At 30.8% G+C, this 22837-nt stretch overlaps 1 protein-coding gene across 3 annotated transcripts in view; it reads right to left on the bottom strand.

The window, feature by feature from the left end:
- Positions 1-13479, bottom strand: part of LOC126866567 (uncharacterized) — a 32671-nt gene extending 19192 nt beyond the window's left edge. The window contains exons 1-2 of one of the 3 annotated variants that reach the window (XM_050620355.1): positions 13173-13479; positions 4692-5433 (exon numbers count right to left, since the gene is read on the bottom strand). In XM_050620355.1, the coding sequence (XP_050476312.1) occupies positions 4692-4965 (274 nt within the window). In that variant the 5' untranslated portion in view covers positions 4966-5433; positions 13173-13479. The remainder of the gene's footprint in view (positions 1-4691; positions 5434-13172) is intronic. The other 2 variants (XM_050620338.1, XM_050620348.1) reach the window with 2 other exon arrangements.
- Positions 13480-22837: the final 9358 nt, after the last annotated feature.

Here is a 22837-nt window from a genome sequence, read left to right as displayed (position 1 = left end):
TCTATGCAGTTTGGAGAAATGTATGCTCGGCCGGTCAATGGAAATTCGTGTATTTTTCATGTATAGAAATCCAAACCAATCAAGATACTACGCGAAAGTGGAAACCGCATCATAATATGTTCGACTTGCTTGTTTATGTACTATATGATAATTTCAAAAAGTAAATGTTTTCTAATGCTATTGCGGACTCAATGATCAGAACATCAAGGATTCAAAAATTTAAAGATGGGCTCTTGCAAGAAAAATTGAAAAACAAGAACAGAATGTTAAAGAAATGATTACATTCGTATTCAAAAGCTTTGGTGCTCTTTAATACTAATATTTATAAAACAGTTCAAACTAAATGACCTTCTGCCTATTATTTAAAATAAGAAAAAATGATGAAATATATGGGATAAAAAATATTTCTGAAAAATTCGATTCGACAGCATATTGTGATCAATTCGGATAAACAAAGTCCTAGACTTGATAAAAATATGAATCTTTTGCGATTGTATGTAATAAATTGTTCATATTTAAATAAACTACAGGTCACATTGTTATTATCTTCTTTATTACATTATTATTTAAATAAGTACAGAATTACATAAGGAAGAAATAAATATTGTAATATCTGTTTGTAACAATAATTATTAAGAGAATAAATGCTGCTGACGAATAAAAATTAATGCAAAAATTGCTTGTTAAAAATTATCCACACGTATGAAGATTACTTCGTTCTTTTTATAAATTATTTATTCATTTTTCCCACAGGCTGATTGTATTAACATTTGAAACTTCAAAAATTAATTAATCTGATTAAAAGACATTTTGAAATATTCCTCCTAATAAAGAAAAACTACTTAAAATAATTACCGTGTTTGATATTTGCAAAATAAAGTATTAATTGTAAAAAAAATAGCATATTTAGTACGTTTCAGCATTTCTGGTGTAATTTCTGTGATACGAACGATTTTGAGAACTAGATTTTCCAGCAAATAATTCCCTAATTGAGTGATATAAATATGTATCATTAAACTAAAAATTAAGTAGAGTACGTGTTAAACTAATTTTATAACTGTATTTTGTACTGTATTTCTATAATTTTGTTTTTGATTCTCTTTCTCTCTTCCCTTCCCTCTCTCTTTCTCTATTTGCATTTCAGTCATTAAAATATTCCGACTTTTCGATCGAGATATCTTTTTTCCTCATTTCGTAGCAATCAATATGGATTATTATATCATCAAGGATGATGAGCAACAAATGAACCTGTACTTATATGTGTATTTACATGAAATTAAATAACTGATTAAGGATCACGTTTAATTAATCTGGAATTCGCTATTTGTTGATATTGAAACGGCTGGCAAACACGTTTGCTGTGAATTTATAATGTTATTACATAATTGGATTTAATCCGATGAAACAGGTTCTTCCAGTCATTTAGATTTTAATCGATTTTCGACTATCAAAGTTATCTTGTTATTATCCAGGTATGTAAATAATACACAAATAATGTGTCTATGTTGAAAATTAGATTTGTTAGAAAAAATTACTGATTGTATTTTATTTTATAATATACTGTATGTAATATTGAATTAATTATTCGTTTCTTAATAAATTTTGATGTTAACATTATTTACAAACGTCTAATTAACTTTCTAAGCAATATTATCTTGTCTAAATGGCTATAATTGCAGAAATTTATTTGAGAACTTGAGATAGAGCTGTTGATAAAAGAAAAAGCTACCACTTTATTGCTGATAAAATTAAATATTTGGTTTTCTAATGTAAAATTTGCATATAATACAGCGAAGGAAATTTAACATTTTTGTAGAAAGTATGCAGCTTCTCTTTAACGATAATCTAACAGTACTGAATAACATGTTTATTAAATTTATTATCTATTTAATTTTATTATTAATTTAAGAAGTCTTGGAATAATTATCAAAGTAATACACGTATAAAAAATTATATTCAAACGTAGATTCTATTGGATATCAAATACGCCTCTCAAGTATGTTTACTTCTCCTTGCTATACACACGTCATTTAATTATTTGTCTCCAATATCTTATTCGTATGTCACTTACGTTGCACAATCCTTTGGAAAAAATTTTTACCGTACGTATACTGGTATCATTTTAAAAATTGCTTTGCATAAAGTATATAATATATACAATATATCAATTTTTATATTACATATTGTGTATAAAATATACAGGGTAGTTGGTAACTGGTGGTACAAGCGGAAAGGGGGTGATTCTACGCGAAAAAAGAAGTCGAAAATAGAGAATAAAAATTTTTCGTTTGAGGCTTTGTTTTCGAGAAAATCGACTTTGAATTTTCGCTCGGTACGCGTGCACTTTATCGCGTCTCGTTATAACGGATCTCACTGTAGATCGTTGTCTCGATGCAAAAATTAAAAAAAAAAATTTTTATTCTATATTTTCGACTTCTTTTTTCGCGTAGAATCACCCCCTTTCCGCTTGTACCATCAGTTACCAACCACCCTGTATAATATATCGTATAGAAATGCTTATATGTAATTGAATTAGTTGTATATACTATAACGAGTTTTATTTCTGTTCCTTGTTACAATATAGGATTTAAAGATACATTTCTTGTACCTTGGAGATTTTATAGATTGTTATAGAACAGCTTTCAGGCTATTGTTTCGAGTAATAATCAGAAAATATCATAATAAATAATATCAATTTGATACGATACTAATTATATATTTTCTTATCAATCAATCTATTTTCTTATCACAGAATTCAATAATTCCAGAAGTTACTTTCTGATATCAATGACAAAAGTGTGCCTTCTGCAAATTTATCATACTCTTCAAATAAACATTGATATACTAATAAATGTCTAAAAGTAAAACTACGTTTATAATACATTAGTACCTTATCCAGAATAATTATACGCTTTCACGAAAGTATTTGAACACTTATCGCAAACTGTTATGTTCATATTGTATGTTGAAAGTCATTAACATTATAAGATGCCACTAACAGTATTATATCGAATAAATTTGAAACCAATCTAGAAATGTACATAGGAGTTACAAGATATTTATCGTGAACATGCATTTAGTAAAAACTTAGTATACAACATGAAACTATCTTAAGCAAGTATTAAATATGATCCCGCTGAATATTGACGCTTATTAATATAATGGATAATGTTATTGAACGTTTAAATACTTTTGTGGTCTCTGTGAACTATAACTTGGGTATTCACAAACAGGAAGCGACTTCCGATGTCGATAACGTTTTGATATGTTGTTAAGATGGGGACTGTTAATCATTAAAAGGTTATTATTAAAAAAAGTTTACACAAAAGTACGTAATTTTCCTCATACCATTTATATTTAATAGAGCGTGAATAACCGAGACCTTTTTTCCCAGGTAACCCAGGTAATCTAGATTTGACCCAGATCTAACTTAAACTCATTTCGAATTAACTTAAAATTAGATTTGGGTCGGGTCAGATTAGACATTTTTTGAGTCTATCCTTTTACTTATTGATATGTAGTGGCACAGGAGTCAAAGGACGACGCGAGTCGAGAGCGACTCATGCTGTTATTTTGCCTCAAGACATTGACTCAGCCTTGATGCAGAAATGTAATGATAAACAAACTGTGGGCAAAACAATGTCACCGCTACGTGCAACCGTCGAATCAAGACGAATTCAAATTTTCCGACTTCTCCCCGACCAGTATAAAACGACACACAGTATCACACAATATCACACAGTATCGTACAATACCTACACAGTATCTCTGAGTATCTGCGAGTATCACGAGTATCTAACAGTACCTACAATATCTTCGAGTGTCTACCGAGTTACGCGACGAGCATTTACGAGTATTTATTCCGCGATTTTATTCTGCGATTTATACTTTGTACTAACGACTCACGTATACGGCTGTATATCAATTTATTATTCTAAATAATAAAATAATAAAAACCTCACGTACCAACGTCCCCTTCACATAGACATCTACACATACTACAATATCAAAATACCAAATAAGTTTAAAACAAACTCTTTTTGATAATAACTTTTTAATAAGCGGTGACCCGCAACTATATGAAACCTTTACAAAACTACGCAAGGTGATGACCTTGGCAACATATTAAAAAATATCATTTAATTGTCACATATACAGGGTGGTTGGTAACTGGTGGTACAAGCGGAAAGGGGGTGATTCTACGCGAAAAAAGAAGTCGAAAATATAAAATAACAATTTTTTTTTTAATTTTTCCATCGAGACAACGATCTACAGTGAGATCCATTATAACGAGACGTGATAAAGTGCACGCGTACCGAGTGCAAATTCAAAGTCGATTATCTCGAAAACAAAGCCTCAAACGAAAAATTGTTATTCTATATTTTCGACTTCTTTTTTCGCGTAGAATCACCCCCTTTCCGCTTGTACCACCACTCTGTATATATTTCCAGATTTGTTTCAAATTTTACGAATATAATCATGACAAGCGAGTCTGCCATTTATAGCCAATACTAATTAAAAATTCAAAATGTTTCGTATAGCACGTATAAGTATAGTATATAACACACACATATTCTTAAACGTGTCTATAGGTGTGCGAATATTTTTTTATATTATTACATTATTTCATATATGAAATATGAAATAATTTTTGAAATAATTATTCATAAATGTGTCAAAGATAGACTTACCAAGTAACAACTGTCCGCAAGAAGTGAACATCAGAAGATTCGAATCATCTTTAGGCTCCGTACTCCTCAGTTTCTGTCGATCATCCGGATGTTGCTGTGTTCGTGGTTGTTGTTGTCGTTGCTGTTTCTCAGAGATAAGGATCTCCTTCGAGTGCTTCGACTCCAAACAACTCTCCGGCTTCAAATCCGATGCGCACGACTCCTTCGAGTCCTTCGAATTACTCGAATCCTGACTTCTGACCGTCGAATCAAGCGCAATCGTCGCGTTCTCCATGCTTCTTCTTCTTTCTCCCGTTAGAGGCGTTTTAATGCATCACTATACACACCTGTTCCTTCCTGTTTCTTTACCATGCAGCGTTCCAGGAACGTTTAGTTATTTGCTCTTGTCTCTCATGAGCTTCCTTTTTTATTTAACTCTCTCTTTTTCTCTTTTTCTTTCTTCTATTATTTTTCTTTGTGCCTTGTATAAAATATTCGTATTTTATTTGATCTTTTATATCTCGTATATTTGTTTAAAACAATCTAGGAACAGCTACTATATTTCTCTTGTTAGTTTTATTTTAATAATCATTTATTATAAATTGTATAAGAGTTAGGATTAAAATAACATTTTTGGGAGGAAGCGTCGCTTTTTCTGATTGGTTTTGCTTCGAAGCGACACTTTGTATCGTGCGATCAGGTAAAGGTCAATAGACGCCGAGTTTGCTGATCCGGTTAACACACTCCGTTGAATCCCAATGATCTGTAAATTAAGCAAGCAACAACTGTGTTGATAATCATTCAACAGTATCGAAGTTGCGGTAAGAGGAACGTTCGATTTCTACCGAGGGTTAGTTATATCATGGCGTAGTATTTTATTGAAATATACTTTCAGTATAAAACAGCAAAGAACGAGATAGTGAAATCAACTTAGTTTCCATCAGCAACGACAAATGATCTCGTATACAGAAAATTATAAGAACAAAATATATAGAGTGTACAACGAAATAAAAGAAAACATGGTAAATGCATTTTCATTAAGTTGCTATTTAAAAGGAACGTTAATATAAAATATTAAGTTGCTGCATATAAAATATCTTTTATTTGAAGTTTGGATTTGACGAATTAATATCGCTTATTAAATTTTATCCTATTGTCAATTAACGATATATTACGGAAGAGTAAATTTGTTATATACCACGTATATTCAATGTTAAGAAGATTTATAGAAATAAAATCTTATTATTAGAATAGCCAAAATATTCGGTTAATTTTCCTATACGAAGAAAAGTATCGTGGCAGCTGCTAGAAACGTCCTCTAGTTTATCTAAGCAATTTTTTGATGCACAGTTCATTAAAACAACTATAATAATTTCATTCCAAGAATTTGTTAATTCTAGAATCGATAATTCTCGTAAATCTGGAACAATGGAATTAGTTATATATACATATACACACGAAGAATATCTAAACAGGAATACAGCTTTATCATATCGAATTAGATAATCGTTCGATTAATAATATAAATTAAATTACTCATACTAGCCCAATCTTTTTAGTCTAATTTGAAATATCTAATTGTTTTGCCTCTTTTTTAAAATTTAGTTTTGAAATATAAATTTTTCTGTGTCTTTTTTATTAGAACTTTAATAGAACTTAATTAGAACTTCAGAGATCTTTCAGATATTTCTCTTGCACTATTAACTCGCTGTTTATAAAATTAATAATTCATGTTTCAACGGAATAACTGCTGCAAAGTAGATGATTCTAGAATCATATATAGTGGAGAAAAAAATTTTTTTCTCCGATATTCCAATTTTATTTTTGATACATTAGATAGATTTTTTCCATCTTTGTATTCGCTGGTAATAATCAGAGCTATTTTCGTATTTAGTTGTAAAAAAAAAAGTTATTCAAATATTTCTATTTCATCTTTAACTTGCATGCAAACATTCTCAACATTTAAGTCAATTAAAATAACTTATCCATGAATGAATTAACAATTGCGAATCATTTTATTTTATTATACAAACACAACATTTTTTTAAACGATCTCCTAATCTCATTTCTAACAAAGGATATATTTGTTTTATTTACTTTGATAATGTATTATTTCCATTATTTTTACTTTCATATTTTGTTATTTGTGCTATCATTATAAAGCCAAGTACGTGTGAAGTTCAATGCCTTTTGCTCAAAAAAGTAGAAATATTTTTAGAATCATAATTGTCCTGCTTAAGGAAAACTTAAAGAATTACAAGAGTAAGATAAGACATTATAAGATATACAAAATAATATAAGAAACATATTACATATATTTAAAAGTACAAGACTAAAGTCTAAGAGTTTTAAAAACTAAGATAAGATATATACATAAGAATATAATATAAATTAGTAATTAATATAAATACAAATTAATATAAATTTATTAAAACTAATATATTGTGTTCACATACAAGTAATGTACTGTTTAAATTTAAAACCGAGTGTACAATTAATGATCGAAGATCGTACCAGGTAGTAAGTTTTATTGCAATAAAAATAACTGATTTTAACAATTAATGTGATAATATTATCATTTAATAAATATATATTGTTCAACCTAAATTAGTCGCTAATAATCTTGCAGTCGATGGAATGTCAATGCAGTCACTGTTATCATTATCATGATCATTGCTATCAATACAAATTATAATGTAATTGAATCATTTTTAAACCAATCGTATTTCGTTAGATATTTACAAGGTTAAAGAAAAAATAAAATAATCGCCACGATTTTTCATTACAAATTTTTGTTACAAATTTGTTTACAACATTAACACTAACATTACCAATATTCAATGTTTAATCTAAAATTGTACGTTCATTGTTATTTCTTTTGTCCATCTAACTTTATGTAAATTCTTACGTTATCTGATTCATCGGTTTCTCAATTTTTCTTAATATAAGAATTTACACAAAGTTAAATGAACAAAAGAAATAACAATGAACGTGCAATTTTAAATTAAACTTTGAGATCGGTTTGACCGGGCACTGATAATGTTAGTGTTAAACGTCTTCTTGTTTTGTCAAACTGAAAGCGTGAGATGGGGCACAGAAATCAAATATAAAAATTCAAAGGCAATAATAGTGCTAACTATGGCTCGTATTTTAATAAAAGAGAGATAAAGAATAATTGAGACAAGCTGAAAAACTTTCTCGGCAAGCGAAACAACGATATTGCGTGATATTACTTAATAAAACGCAATGGAACGCGTCCTTTCGTTTTTCAACATCGTCTCTGGCGATAGCTCAATAAACTCGGCGTCGCTGTTACCTGAAACGCATCGTAAATCGATCCTCTTACGTTTGTTGGCTAAGAAAAATACCACGCAGTGCTCAATGTCTGTAAATCAAGTACAGTTAAGACGATCAACCCGGAAAAATTCTATACTTCGTCATGTGCAGCGACCTTGAAGTAACATGAATTCGACCTTCTTCCATAGACGAAAGAAGAGATGAAATTAGAATTATAAAACATTTTTTTATTCAATTTATCGGTTTCCATGTAAATGGATTACGTGTACGATTTTGCAACTTATTTATTCGAGTCTTGAAAATACGATTTTACTAATCCCAGTCTATTTGAAATATTATTTTTTCACTTTTTCCTCTATTTTATCTGCATAGTAATAAAGAATGACGAAATTTGATAAAATATCCAAGAAATTTCATAACGAATACAATACGCTACTTTGAGGAAACAAATATATACAACATCGTTACTAGTTTGACTAATAAACTCACAGTCGATGCAACGTAAAACGTAGACGTGGGAGAAGGAGAAAAAGAAGATGAATTTAATTAATGATTATTAACGAAAATTATTCGAAAATTTTAACAATATTGCACTTTACTGTACATGATATGACAGTTTTAATTTTTGTTTGGAAAGAATTTTCATCAGTCGTGACAAGATGTATTACTATAGCAGTTGTTGTTAATATATTAAAGCTTGCATTAAAATAAAAATTTTATATATATATATATATACACAATATATAGTATACTATCTTAATATGTTGTATCTTTGTAGTTTTTCGAGTTCTGAATTTATTTTGTACTTAATAAAATAGTTTGCGTATGATTTTGAGAATCTCGTTGTTAATTGATATTTAGGAACAATAAAATACGACTAGTAATAATATCGAACTTTTGAACATATATACAGGACGAAACGCAAGATGCAATTTCTGTTGTGTTTATATCAATGTTCACTACTCCTTTATCTATTCAATTATCGTGCTCTTATTTTATTTCACGCATTTGCTGTTAAATGTCTGATATTCAATAACAAAAGCGAACAATTTACGTGGCCCGTATCCGTCGAACAACTCTCTCTTACAAACTAATTTTACTATCAACCAGGTAACATTTAAATATTCTCTATTCACACAATTCGCCCACAACCATACTTCCGTATTTCACGTGATTAATTAACCAATTAACTGTTTCCAACCTACTTAACGCTTTTGGCATAATACGCGCGTAAATTCATTCGTAAAATTTTAGAAAACGTTGCGTCGTTGAACGACGTTGTTCCACGATGGATATTTCACGGTAGACGAAACCGGCGGCGGCGTGTACGGTAAATTTCTGACCGGAAAAGGATCCTCGGCGCAAGCACGATGAGTTGCGAACAAGCACGCAACAGAGGCCTCGCTGCTAAATGGTGCAATTGTTACAAGCGGTGGGATATGAATCGGTCAACAGAGTAGTGGTTTTTCACCTGTTTGTGGCCATAATATCATCGGACGACGCGAACAAGAACTTTCACACGTAAACGCACAGTTTTACAGTTATGTACATTGTTAGCTATGCGCTTGTTTTGCCTTATGCTGACGGATGGCACAATCCACTATTGGATTGAGTCGTTGCATTAATTTGAATGCGGAATACTCGTATGTAATTGCGGTGTAATTATTTGCACGGAATGCAGTGGAATATTTGATGAGATTGGATCGAGGCTCTGACAAAGAGAAATTGAAATCGAAACAAAAAAGGAAGTTTCCCATTGTATATTAAAATTAGCTTATACAAGTTACAAGTGTCGGGATACTTTGGTCGATCTGTGATAATAATATGCAATGGTACGTCTATATACAATTACAATTACAATATACAATTTACGTCCATATCGCGTGTCTTATATAAGACACTTTGAAATTTTATTAAGACTGCAATAAGATACTGAGATACGACTAGAAGAAAGCAGTCTGAAAACGCGTATAAGCAAGTTACAAGATATTTACGCATATTGAAGCATATATTTAGTATAACAATTAGCCATCTTAAGCGTACAAAAGTAATTAAGCATTATAATAGAATAAATAGTTTTGTGCTCTCTGCGAGATATAATATCGTACTTGTACTAAATATCTTGTCATTTCTATGTACACGTATACGTATATTCCCAGAATTGTTTTAAACTCTACCAATATGGTCATGATAGTCGAGTTTCATAACAGTGCTAATGAAATTTCATAATGTTTCGCACAACATACATACTATGCTCATAACAGGTGCCTACAAGTTTCGAATGTTTTCTGCACAGAGGATTAGAATTGTTTATAATATACAGGATGGCAGGTAACTGGTGGTGCAAGCGGAAAAGGGGTGATTCTATGTGAAAAAAGAAATCGAAAATATAGAATAACAATTTTTCGTTCGAGGCTTTGTTTTCGAGAAAATCGACTTTGAATTTTCGCTCGGTACGCGTGCGGTACGTTATAACGAATCTCACTGTAGATCGTTGTCTCGATGGAAAAATTAAAAAAAAAAAATTTTATTCTATATTTTCGACTTCTTTTTTCGCGTAGAATCACCCCCTTTCCGCTTGTACCGCCAGTTACCAACCACCCTGTATATGGGAGTGTTTGTAATACAACATTAAATTGATATAAATTATTTTATAACTCTGATTAGTATTTTTGCATTGAGTTACATGAATTTGAAAATTGTTACGTTATTTTATTGCTTTTCCTAAATTAGGTTGTTGCAACTTTTTCATTGATTCTTTACAGTCGCATCAACCACTATAATAACTTATTAGCCACTTAGTTGAGATTATAGATTGAGTTTTATAATTTTTGGGAATGATCGATCCGTTGTAACAATTTTAGCAATTACAATGTTTGATTAAAAGTTTGTAAGATACCTTTAAGCAGTAGAATATTTTTGTATTCATCTTTGAATTTTTGTATTAATTCAAAGGGAGAAAACAAATTTTTTATTCGACAACCTGTATTCCCCATTTTAATGTTTTAAGAAGTAAGTAAATGTTGCGTGATAAAATATGTAGTTTAGTATATTATCGTCTTAAAAAATAAATAAATTTTGCACGATGAAATATATATTCCAACATATTATTATTTAACTTCGAAAAATGTAATGGAGATAGATATCAATTCAAACATAACTTTCACAGGAGTTCGAAATTTAGGGGTAACATTGAAATGAAATTTAATGAAAAGGTTGAACGGAAATTTTCATTGAAAGAGTAAGATTTTCATTATAATCGTCCTTCACATATTCATGTAACTCTTTCAGTAAAGTGCGAAAAAGAAACTGGCTTTGCAAATTTATTAGGAGTATTTATCACGCGTAGAAAATGATTTACGTACAAGTGTAAATCTAGCCTAAAATATTTTACACAGATCTTCCATCTAATTAGACGAAAAGTCGTTCAAATTATACTTCAAACCATTTTTACATATAATCTCATTGTTAAGTTGAAGAAAATGATTCATACGCAATTAAGAATAGCATACGCACATTTTTTACTAAATTATCGCAGAAAAAAAGAAGATTGTCCAATGGTCTAAGCAATTATGTTTCAAGTCATTTCGCGTAGTTTATTGTCGAACTATAATAAATTATTCATACATAGATACGTATCTTTCGCAGAATAATTTATACAGACCTTTCACCAAATTATAAGGAAAATTGTACCAGAACCAAATCCACTATTCTTAAATTACCTTTTCCATTACCGAGGATCCACCAACAATAAATCTTGTCTTTTAAATTCGATAAAGATCTTTCCTCGATTTAAGAAACTTTCTTCGATCAGCAAACCTGCTATATCTCGAATATCTCACGCGATCTTGTTACTTAGCTTAAACATTTATCAATTATCTACGGTTGTGTTATCTCTTCCCTTGAAGATTTTGAAGGTAAATTATTTTCATAAAAATTCATGACAAACTTTCTCTAAATAATATAATAAATTCCTCTTATCTTCAAAGTTACAAGGTATCTGAAAATTGAAATCTTATAGGATCTCTCGATCAAATAAAATCCTTTGATCATAACGATATCCCAGTTCAATTTTCTAAAGACTCGATTGTACATTTTCTTTCTTGATACAGTTCATTAAACATTTATATTAATTTATTATATCACAAAATCAAATCTTACAGCCGAATAACTTCTTCAGATCATTTCAAACATGGAATACTTTCTATGTCGGCTTACGAATGTTTTCTACTGTGAATCTATCACGCTGTCAAAATTAATATATTGCACAGGGTATTTATTGTTTCTTAATTTCACAAAACTTTATCTAATCTAATTATTAGTGGCTCATTAAAATGTCCTTACAACAATTTTCGTCAGTAAATTATATTTCATACAATAACACACTAAACCTTCTTATAGTAGTTTACTTCAACAAGAATTCGACAATTATTAATAACTTCATTAACTTCTCAAACCTGTAAATTTCTCGTTTCACAGTTCACTAAAATAATAAATATCATATTTATAATCCATAAACTTACTGCCTGTTGAAATTAACATTTCACACGATCCCATTATCTGGCTTAACAAAATCTTTTCAATATAATTCACTAGATCACAATAAGACAACATCTTTTTCTTTATTATTCAACAGTCTACGTAGTTGTTGAAATGAAAATTATAAATGAGAATCTCTCTTACCATTAAACCGTCTAAAAGTTAGAACTAAAAGTTGACACGATCTAATTTCTTGGCTTGAAACGTCCCTAAAGATCAGAAATCTCTTCTGTTTTACAATTTCCTCTTTTAAAGTGAGCGACAATTATACTCTATTTTCTCTGTCAGAACAACCCTCCAAATCATCCCCCAATCAAATCTCTTTCTTCACCAAATTAACTATCGCACCTCTGATTCTGTCACCTTCGAACTCAGCCTCGGATAAAATCGCCCAATCTTCACAAACGAAGCATTTCTTCGTCAGAAGAATCTCTCACTATCCGGCGAACGACCCGTCAAACGATTCGTCAAAACACGACAACATCAGATACATGGAAATTGTCGCTGCATTTGGAAGTTTCGGATTGTCAGCTAATGGAAAAGCATCTTTTTTTTTCGAATGTTAAAATTGGAAAATTGAATTCTAGCGACGAAATGTCGCGTTCCAGAACACTGTGCGCTCGTAGGTTGCAGACGAGGTCGCAGAAGACTCGCGAATGAACGTACCAGGTCGACGTAGCTCGTCGCAGTTCCTCCTTGTCATCACATGATCCGCCGCAAGGGATCGTAACACACTTCACTGATCGAACGTCACGCACTTATATGTTACGGTTACACCTGGTCCAGATCGCGGTCAGACACTAGGAACGAAAAGGCAAAAGACACTTGTGCAAAGTGAGTTCGACTTGTGATACTCTTGTACGACCGGCTTCTCGTACATCCGATCGGTGACTGGAGCGTGTTGGCTCGCACGGCACAGTTCGCGACTACTACTCTCCTCGCGCCTTTCTCCGTCTCTCTTTCTTCCTTTGCATCAAGGTGTAACACCGATGATCACCCCTCTACCTTCCCGACCCTCTCTCCGTGGAATAGCCGTCGTTCTTTCTACCGTGGAACACCCCGAAAATTGCTCAACGAGCGATCAGCGATCCTTACGCGCTAGGTAAATCGCGGCTAACGCGCGCGCCGGATTACCGTGGGAATCGAAGGCTTCCGGCTGTAAAGCTTGCTTTTCATTCTAATTACGCTTGTAATTACACTAAGGATGTCTGTGAGTTCTTTATGGAATTTAAAAGTGAAATGCTCTACGTATAACATATATAAATATGTAAAATATTTAGAGTACAGTACTTAAGATATTTAGACGAAACAAATTGCTATTTTCATTCCATTTCTTTAACCGGGTACGCAGAGCCATTACCACTATACAGGGTGGTTGGTAACTGGTGGTTGGTAAATAGAATTTTTTTTTTTTTTTTTTAATTTTTCCATCGAGACAACGATCTACAGTGAGATCCGTTATAACGAGACGTTTATTCTATATTTTCGACTTCTTTTTTCGCGTAGAATCACCCCCTTTCCGCTTGTACCACCAGTTACCAACCACCCTGTATAGCGAAGCGTGTGGTTTGAGATTAAACGGGCATTTCTCGGTTCGCTCGATACAAATCGATTGATTTGATTCTGTGCTGACAATTCTCGGCAATTCCTTGATTTTTAGTGATCTGCAAGTAAAAATAGAGAAAGTGGAAGAGATACGGGGTAAGATTTGTGTCCGTAATATCGGTGCTCTACTGCGGCTACAGTTAAGAGAATTCAATGAAAAGTAGTAATTTTTGATCTATTATTTATCTGGTTTGTTACTTATCAATGGTCGATGATATTCATATGTTGTAAACATTTCGTTGCTTGTTTTAGTTTCTTCTATCTTAAAAGTTCCTTACTCAGATCAGAGGAGAACGCGTACAAATAATATTATAAATTCTACAATTTGAGGAAATTCTATACTGTAACGAAAGAATTTGTACGTTCTAAAATAATAAACTTGCTGCGCTCTTTGAATTTTTGCATCTTTTGTTTAAATGCATAAAAATTTCAATGCACTCAATTTAACTGTGATATTAGACATATCAACAATGATTCTTTTATTCTATCTTCAGTCTTACAAATTTTTTAATGATAGCAAAATGCGACAGAGTTGCTAATGATTTAAAGAAGTAGGGATAAAACACGTTATTATACATATTTATAAAGAATTGAAAATTTATAATAAAATCTTCTAAACACAGTCGTTTTAATCAGATTTTGTATTTATCTCAGTTGTGCAAGAAATTATATCCCGAAACTATTGCAATTATCGTGATTAAAGATCTTAGCTGATCTTGGTAAATTTTTACCGATAACTTTCGCTTTTTAATATTTAAAATTTTCAATCTTTAATTTATGTTTGCCCATTTAGATCGGCGAACTTTGTCGAAAACTTTATCGAGTTATGTAGAAATCTGAACTGCTACTAGAAAAGTAAACTAGAATTCAATGTTGATCTATGGTTTGAATACGTAACCTGGATCTTTACGTAATATCGGAAACTATTTCTTACGTAGAATTCCTATATAGAAAAGGAAACTAGACATTGGGCTAAGAAACTTCATTTTTATTGCTACTGATTTTAACATTTACTCTGCTAAAGGTGACTATAGTCTTTCATTATTCAACGCTAGCTGAATGCGAAGGGTGTAACTCGTAGTAAGGAAAAGGTTAAGGTCTTAACTCTATGTTGTGATGTAATAAGCTTCTAGATCCTTCGGTTGCTGAATGCCACGCGTTATTTGTCACGGTGTTCTTTCGAATTAATATATTATTTTTCTGAAAGTTTTTTCGTTCACGGATTTTTATAAATTTTATAAATTCTATATGCGTTTCTAAATTATTATAAATTTTATATAATTTTTAAATCCATGCTTCTTAAATTGTTTTTAATTAATATCGAGAATGAGTTTCCTTAATAAAATTCTGTAGGATTTATTTTTGGAATTTAAGTCCGATGATCGATACATTTTTTAAATCTTTAGATTCAAATATTTTTTTAAATATCTAGAAATTTTTAGAAACACGTAAATTTCGACTCGATCGAAAGATTTGGGATCGTGATTAAAACTTCGATGTGTAGGAATGCCTTCCTACTTCTTAATAATAGTCGATGCATCAGAAATCTACGATTAGGTATTATACGTTTAAAGGAGAGAAATTTATAAGAGAAAGTTTATCGTTGTCGGCATCTGTTAATAGATTGTAACATTAACTTTCGAAGACTATATTTCCTTAGAATATTTTTATCGTTAAAACTTTTATCGGCTTAATCGTTTACGTCTTTACCATTTTCTATTTCCTCTACTTTTCTATAAAATATTCCTCTATTTGAAATTTTTGGAGGAAGTATATAAAAAGTATACAGTTATGTATATACTGTTTAAAGTAATCATTGCTGTAAAAGTTTATGATAATAATTGATTAAAGTAGCATTTAGAGCTTTTTAAAACGACCAACATCTCTTCCTTCCTCCGCTTTGCTGGTTTAAGTAGATTATATTTTTCATAGTGAAATCGAAGAACTAAATCACTGTTACGATATAATTTGTTGACAATGATTAATCAAATTAATATAATTTTATTTTCTTAAATTCGTATATTTACTTTCAACGTTTCTTCTCCGCTTTTTTCTCTGTCTTTTACATTTTCCTTAATGCGAATCTATTTACGAGCCTTTTTGTATCGATTCAAATTTCGATTTACCTGGTTTATACATATTTTTTCTACGTTGAGATATTGGAAATGAAGTTAAACAAGAAATAAACTATCATTAACAAAAGATAAGATGAAAAAGGAGACGGAAATTAATTACTATAATCCCAAAGAATGAAACAACTTTTTAATAACCATGACCGCATACGAGTGGAATGATTACAAGGCAGTTGTAATAATCGAGGATCACAAGTCCCGAATTAAACTTAATAATAGTAATTGCATGTTATCGTTAAGCTATTCGGCCAGGAATCTTAATATCTCGAAATTAAGTATGTACGTACTTCGAATAAGTCCAGAAATCAACCACGATGAAAATTTTTTGCTTTGGAGTATATACATAGCACGTATTTTAGATATTAATATAGTATTCATATTGCGTAGATCAATTTCTACTAATTGAAAAAAATTGTCAAAATTGTACATTAATACAGTAATTAATAAAATGCGAAAATTATTTGCAGTAATTAATATTCATGAAAATTTAGACTCCTGTAAATTTTACAATAAGTACTTTACTGTAAATATTTCGTATATTCTTGCATACTATTTGTATTTTGTATATTTTTCTAAACGAAATTTTCCATAATACCCCGAAATAATTTTTGATTATTTATTTATTATTTACGTTAAGAAAATGAAATAAAACCAAAAATATAAAATAAAAATAAAAAAACGTTAATAAAATAAAATAAGAAATGGTGGTTTGGAGGATATGAGATGCATGATATGCATTGTTTCATGAAAGCATATAGGTGTAATATATTGTAAAATGAAATTATTATTACCTATATAAATTAATCAAAACTTAGTTACGAATCTTTTATTTACATTTTTACCTTTCATTCGGATACTATAAATATTTATATCTAATTCTACTCTAATTCTACTCAATCATAAGAAATTGATGAGGTGTGATTTAGTATAATACAACATTGTATTATGTATAAATATTACGTATAAATATTGTATTCTGTATAAATGTATAAATATTTATTTAAAAGGAGAATCCTTTTTGCTAAGGATCCAAGCGAGAATATCAAGTATCAGATTCAAATAAACAATAATAGTAACAAGTAACGAATATATATTTAATAATGTAATTAATCGTAGAAACGCAATTTTGAATATCGAAATAAAAAGGTATATATTTTCTTAAATATTCTATACCGTACGTGTTACAATCCCCAGATTAATCCGTTAAAAACCAAACTGTAAAATAATACGTAAAAATTTCATAAACGCGACACTATTAGACAACGTAAATTAATTTCCATATTTTTTTATCGAAAGATATATAGAAAACGTATTAAAAAATATATACTTCTTAATAATCCACTATACAAATCAAAAACCACATCAGGCACGATCAGAAAAAATAAAAAAAAAAAGAAACAATTGATCGCAGTAGCACTAACAGCACAATTTCTTTCGATTTTATAAAATTGTAAAATTTAAGCGAAAGGGGAACTAATGACGGAAAAAATACCATGCAAATCCTTCAAATTCCCTTTCGTAATCAAAATGTTGCGAAACGGAATTGGATGATATAAATTAATTGAAAAAAAAGGTAATGTATAATATATAAGATTAAACAAAGAACAAAGAAACAAATAAATGTACAAATTGTACAATATTCCAAACACACGATTCACATTAAGCTTGTCTTCTGTTGCTCGTTTCTGCAACAGGAAGTTCAGCTATTATGTTACATGGGAGTTGGTATGCACGTGGTTGCGACATTTTTAATAAATGTCAATTGCATGGGATAAGGATCGTTCGAATAACAATGCAAGGCGGTGCATTGCCTCAATCGAGTCATCGATCATTGTAGCGCTGAAAATCAATTCGCTATGACGTTTCACTTCGCACCTGCTCGTTAAAAAGTACTGAAAACTATTTCAGTTTTTGCAAAAAGTACTAGAAACTGTTGCAACTTTTTGCGTCATCCTAAAAATACCACTTTCAATTAATTTGCTCGCATTGTTGAACTAATAGAAAAATTCACTGTAGATAATTTGGTAATGGTGCGACGCGGAAATAAGAACATTTGGCTTAGAATAACAATTGAAATTGTTGCACGAAATATGGAAATATGGAACGATCGATTTATACGAAATAAATTTTTAATTGATTTAATATTAATCGATTAACGTCAATCGATTTCTTTCTTTGATACTTTCTTACTGTACTGATTGTAGGAAAATAAATAACTCAATATATAGGTAATGCTGTAAAAAGAGAACAAAATTTTGTGATATATTGTTATCGTTAAAATTTAATGATATGCGATAAATAATTAAAATGAGAATTAGCGATAATTTTGGCTTATTTTTATTCAGTTGGCACATACAAAATGTCGGTTTTGTTTACAGATTGTTGCGTATTTCTTAAAAATTTTATGTACGGCTTGATACTAACAATAAGTTTATTGCTTTGGTAATCGAAAGTTTCTTAACTTTTGTGTAAGCTTTTTCTTAAATTTGGAAACTTTTTATCTTTAGAATATATTTAAATGTGCGTTTTAAACTGCGATATATGAAATTTTTTCAATTGAGAATCATTTTTCTAAAACTGTTTCATTCAGACCGTTTTATATCTTTTTAAACTCTTTCTATCCAATTATTTAAATTCCTATCTAATTATCTAATTATTTACGATACCTACTTCTTTCATAAGACTTCTTTGACCGATGCAATTAACAGTGCAATTAGCAATGCAGATAGCAATGCAGATAGCAATGTAAATTAATATAACTGTACAGAATCCCTTAAAGTATAATAATTGTATCTGAAACGAATTAAAACTGTGCTATAAAAGTATACTAATCATAATTCTAAACACAGCTGTTAATTTATTTCTATATTTTATTATTAAAAAATTAATTCAATTTGCATAAATATGATAGTCGAGTAAACACAAAGTGCACTGTTAACCTAGTTCAAAGAGTGCAATGATTTTTAGATTGATTTTTGAAATCATAAATAAATTTATTTTACAGTATGAAGAGTAACTGTACAAATTATATAATAATTTATAGGTAATATTTCAGTTCTATTAGAATTGTTCCTTTTTTAATTTCGAGTTAAGGATATTTTGTTAAACGTTGCAAATAAATGTTGTCTAAGCTATTTAAAAGAAACGTATCATTAAAACGGTTCAAAATGTAGAAACAAATATCACAAATCGAATATTTTTTATTGTCAAACGTACACACAACATTATAAAATATAGACGTGATTTTCTTTTACGTCGCACTCTTTTTCGTCTATTATACGACATGCTTTTTTATTCTTTGTTATGCGCGTGTCTGAAGAGAAGATGTTTATTACCATAAAATGTATTTTGATTTTGTAAACAGCTATGTACTACGTACTTTTGTAGTATGATTGTTTGTACCTTTCTTTTCTGGTAGAATAAGGAAGTTTGCATAACTGATAATAGATACGACCTGTGGTTTCCAACTCAGATTAGAGTTTGGATTACATTCAAATGTTTCATGTTATAAAATATCACTATATGCATGATATTTTATCGTCCTACGATTGTTGCTCTTGTTACTCTTATCTACATCTACAATTACATATACATTACTCGTTATTTTATCGTGTTTGAATCTTTTTCAAGATTTCCTTACGCCGTAAAAATTTTAATTTGATACGGCAATTATACAGTAGCCCATGAAAGATACCATAGAAAACTTTTACGTATGTAGGTATATCTTCTGTGTATTCTGTATATTGTGAGATATTGGCTCAAAATACGCAGTTTGTACAACAAACGCAATATTATAATTCGTAAGAAAAACGTTTCTTCAGGTGTTTTAACGTGAGCTACTGTACGTACGTATTATATGTAATTTAGCAGAAATTTGATTAGGATCATAACGTTATTTATTGCTGTCATTAATTAGAGAAATTGAAAAACTAGATAATTTTTATCAGTTTTCATGGATAATGCAATATGACACCTTTGCTCTCAAAAACAAGATATATCTTGAAATAAGATTTATAAGACTTGTAGTATACTTATTAACATTGCTAAAATAGCGCTGAAACTGCTGTTATAAAATTCCACTTTAATTGCTACAATATTATTTCTAATTTGTTATCAGTAGATCGTAGATTTTGTATGTAAATTCATGTTTTTATGGATACAATTAAAGGAATGAAACCAAAGTAGAATTTTCTATCATCTGAATATTAAATATTATAACGAATCCTTTATGGAATAAGCTAATGTATATCGAGGTTGAACGGGAGTATGAATGTTAGGGAATAGGGAAATATTCATAATAATAATATATACTTATTTATTTATTTATGTATTTGTATATATATAACGAGACCCTACTTTAGATATTTACATAGCATATGTTCGTCGTATGCATTTTTGTATCTTTAAATTTCCCATAAGTGTATAAAAATCCACAGTTTATTAATAGTATTGATTTTCATATAAAGATAATACGCATTCTATTCATTTTTGTACTTTTAAATTTCTTATACAGGGTGGTTGGTAACTGGTGGTACAAGCGGAAAGGTGGTGATTCTACGCGAAAAAAGAAGTCGAAAATATAGAATACAAATTTTTCGTTTGAGGCTTTGTTTCCGAGAAAATCAACTTTGAATTTTCGCTCGGTACGCGTACACTTTATCACGTCTCGTTATAACGGATCTCACTGTAGATCGTTGTCTCGATAGAAAAATTTAAAAAAAAAGAAACAAAATTAAAAAAGAATTGTTATTCTATATTTTCGACTTCCGCTTGTACCACCAGTTACCAACCACTCTGTATATAACGAGATCCTACTTTAGATATTTACATAGCATATGTTCGTCGTATGCATTTTTGTATCTTTAAATTTCCCATAAGTGTATAAAAATCCACAGTTTATTAATAGTATTAATTTTCATATGAAGATAATACGCATTCTATTCATTTTTGTACTTTTAAATTTCTTATGTAAACGAATATAAGCGTCTACATTGTAGTTATCAAATTCCCATTGTTTAGCACACAATTTGTAATTTTTTCCTGATTGTCCTAACGTATACATGATACATAAGTATGTATTGGTTTCTATGGCTTACCATCTTACGTTGCTATATTATTTTATTTGTACATGTGACACTTCAGGCAAATACACGTGTTTATCTTTATGATTGTGTTGAGTGTATCATAACTTACCAGCAACGCGTTATACGTATTCCTTAATTTTGAAAAAAAGTTTAAGAACTTCAAGAAGTCTACACGTTTATATCTCGATCGCAACAGTAAATACTTTTCTGTTATCGGTTCATTATCAGCTACGCTTCCGCAAATATATTTTCTTAGAAATGTTGTTTAACTGGAGTCATGCATTATTCATTCACACGACCCATTAGGAGCGTTTTAATAAGGATTATTCCTAAATTCCAATCATTCGCTCTTCCTCTAGAATGTGCGCTCTTCTTGCGTGGAACACGCGATCTTTCGTGTGTATCACGGTATCATGCGCATCTTCCGTATTTGCCTCAGCAAACTCTCACGATTTATGGATCTGTTCTACGAACGACAATCCGCCACACTGGGCGAAATTAAAATTTGATAGACAATTCTTTTGCATAGAATCCTCGTTGCAATAAAGCATTGCATTAAAACAAGATAACAGAGTTATGCTTGTCCGTTAACTTTAAATAATTCAATTTGCTTTTATATCCTTTAAAAAAATTTCAAATTCTTGTTAGGTGCTTAGTATCATATATGAGGTGGATTAAATGTGTGGGTGTATTTAACCCTTTCGCTACGTATGTCGCCTATAGACGACATCCGCGTGACGACCTGTGTGTACGAGCGTCGTCCATGGACGACGTCCGCGCGATGACCTGTGTGTACGAGCGTCGTCTATAGACGACGTCCGCGGGATACCACTTAACCATGAGACCCGCGCAACATATGAACGCTTTCCGTCGCAGTGCTCCGTTCAGTACCGCTATTCCGGCGGCACGGTGGCCCGTACAGCGATGTCACTCCGACGGAGCACACTGCCGTAGCGAAAGGGTTAATAATGTAACGAGTGAGTAAATTCTAATAGTCAGTTGTATTAAAATCGGTATAAGTGCAAATACAGGGATAATGTATGCCGGTGTAATCGTTGCTCGCTCAATGCTACTATGCCGATTGAAGGAAGGACAATAATATTCTGTCTTAGGGAGCAGGTTCATACATTTGTGTCAACGAACGTTACCACAAAAAATTAACCTTCTTATCTAACTCTGGCTGAAAATTACAAGAAACGGTAATAACAATCTGTTCAGAGTTCATTTATCTGCAGATTTTGTTTTGAATTTTCCGTTTCAACTTGACTTTTTCTAGGCTCATGTGCCGCTACATATACAGGGTGGTTGGTAACTGGTGGTACAAGCGGAAAGGGGGTCATTCTACGCGAAAAAAGATGTCGAAAATATAGAATAAAAATTTTTTTTAATTTTTTTTTTTAATTTTTCCATCGAGACAACGATCTACAGTGAGATCCGTTATAACGAGACGCGATAAAGTGCACGCGTACCGAGCGAAAATTCAAAGTCGATTTTCTCGAAAACAAAGCCT

Source organism: Bombus huntii, chromosome 1 (genome assembly GCF_024542735.1).
Source record: "Bombus huntii isolate Logan2020A chromosome 1, iyBomHunt1.1, whole genome shotgun sequence".
Lineage (NCBI taxonomy): Eukaryota > Metazoa > Arthropoda > Insecta > Hymenoptera > Apidae > Bombus > Bombus huntii.
The sequence above is the reverse complement of the archived record's forward strand: the minus strand, read 5'-3'. Positions and strand labels throughout refer to the sequence as shown.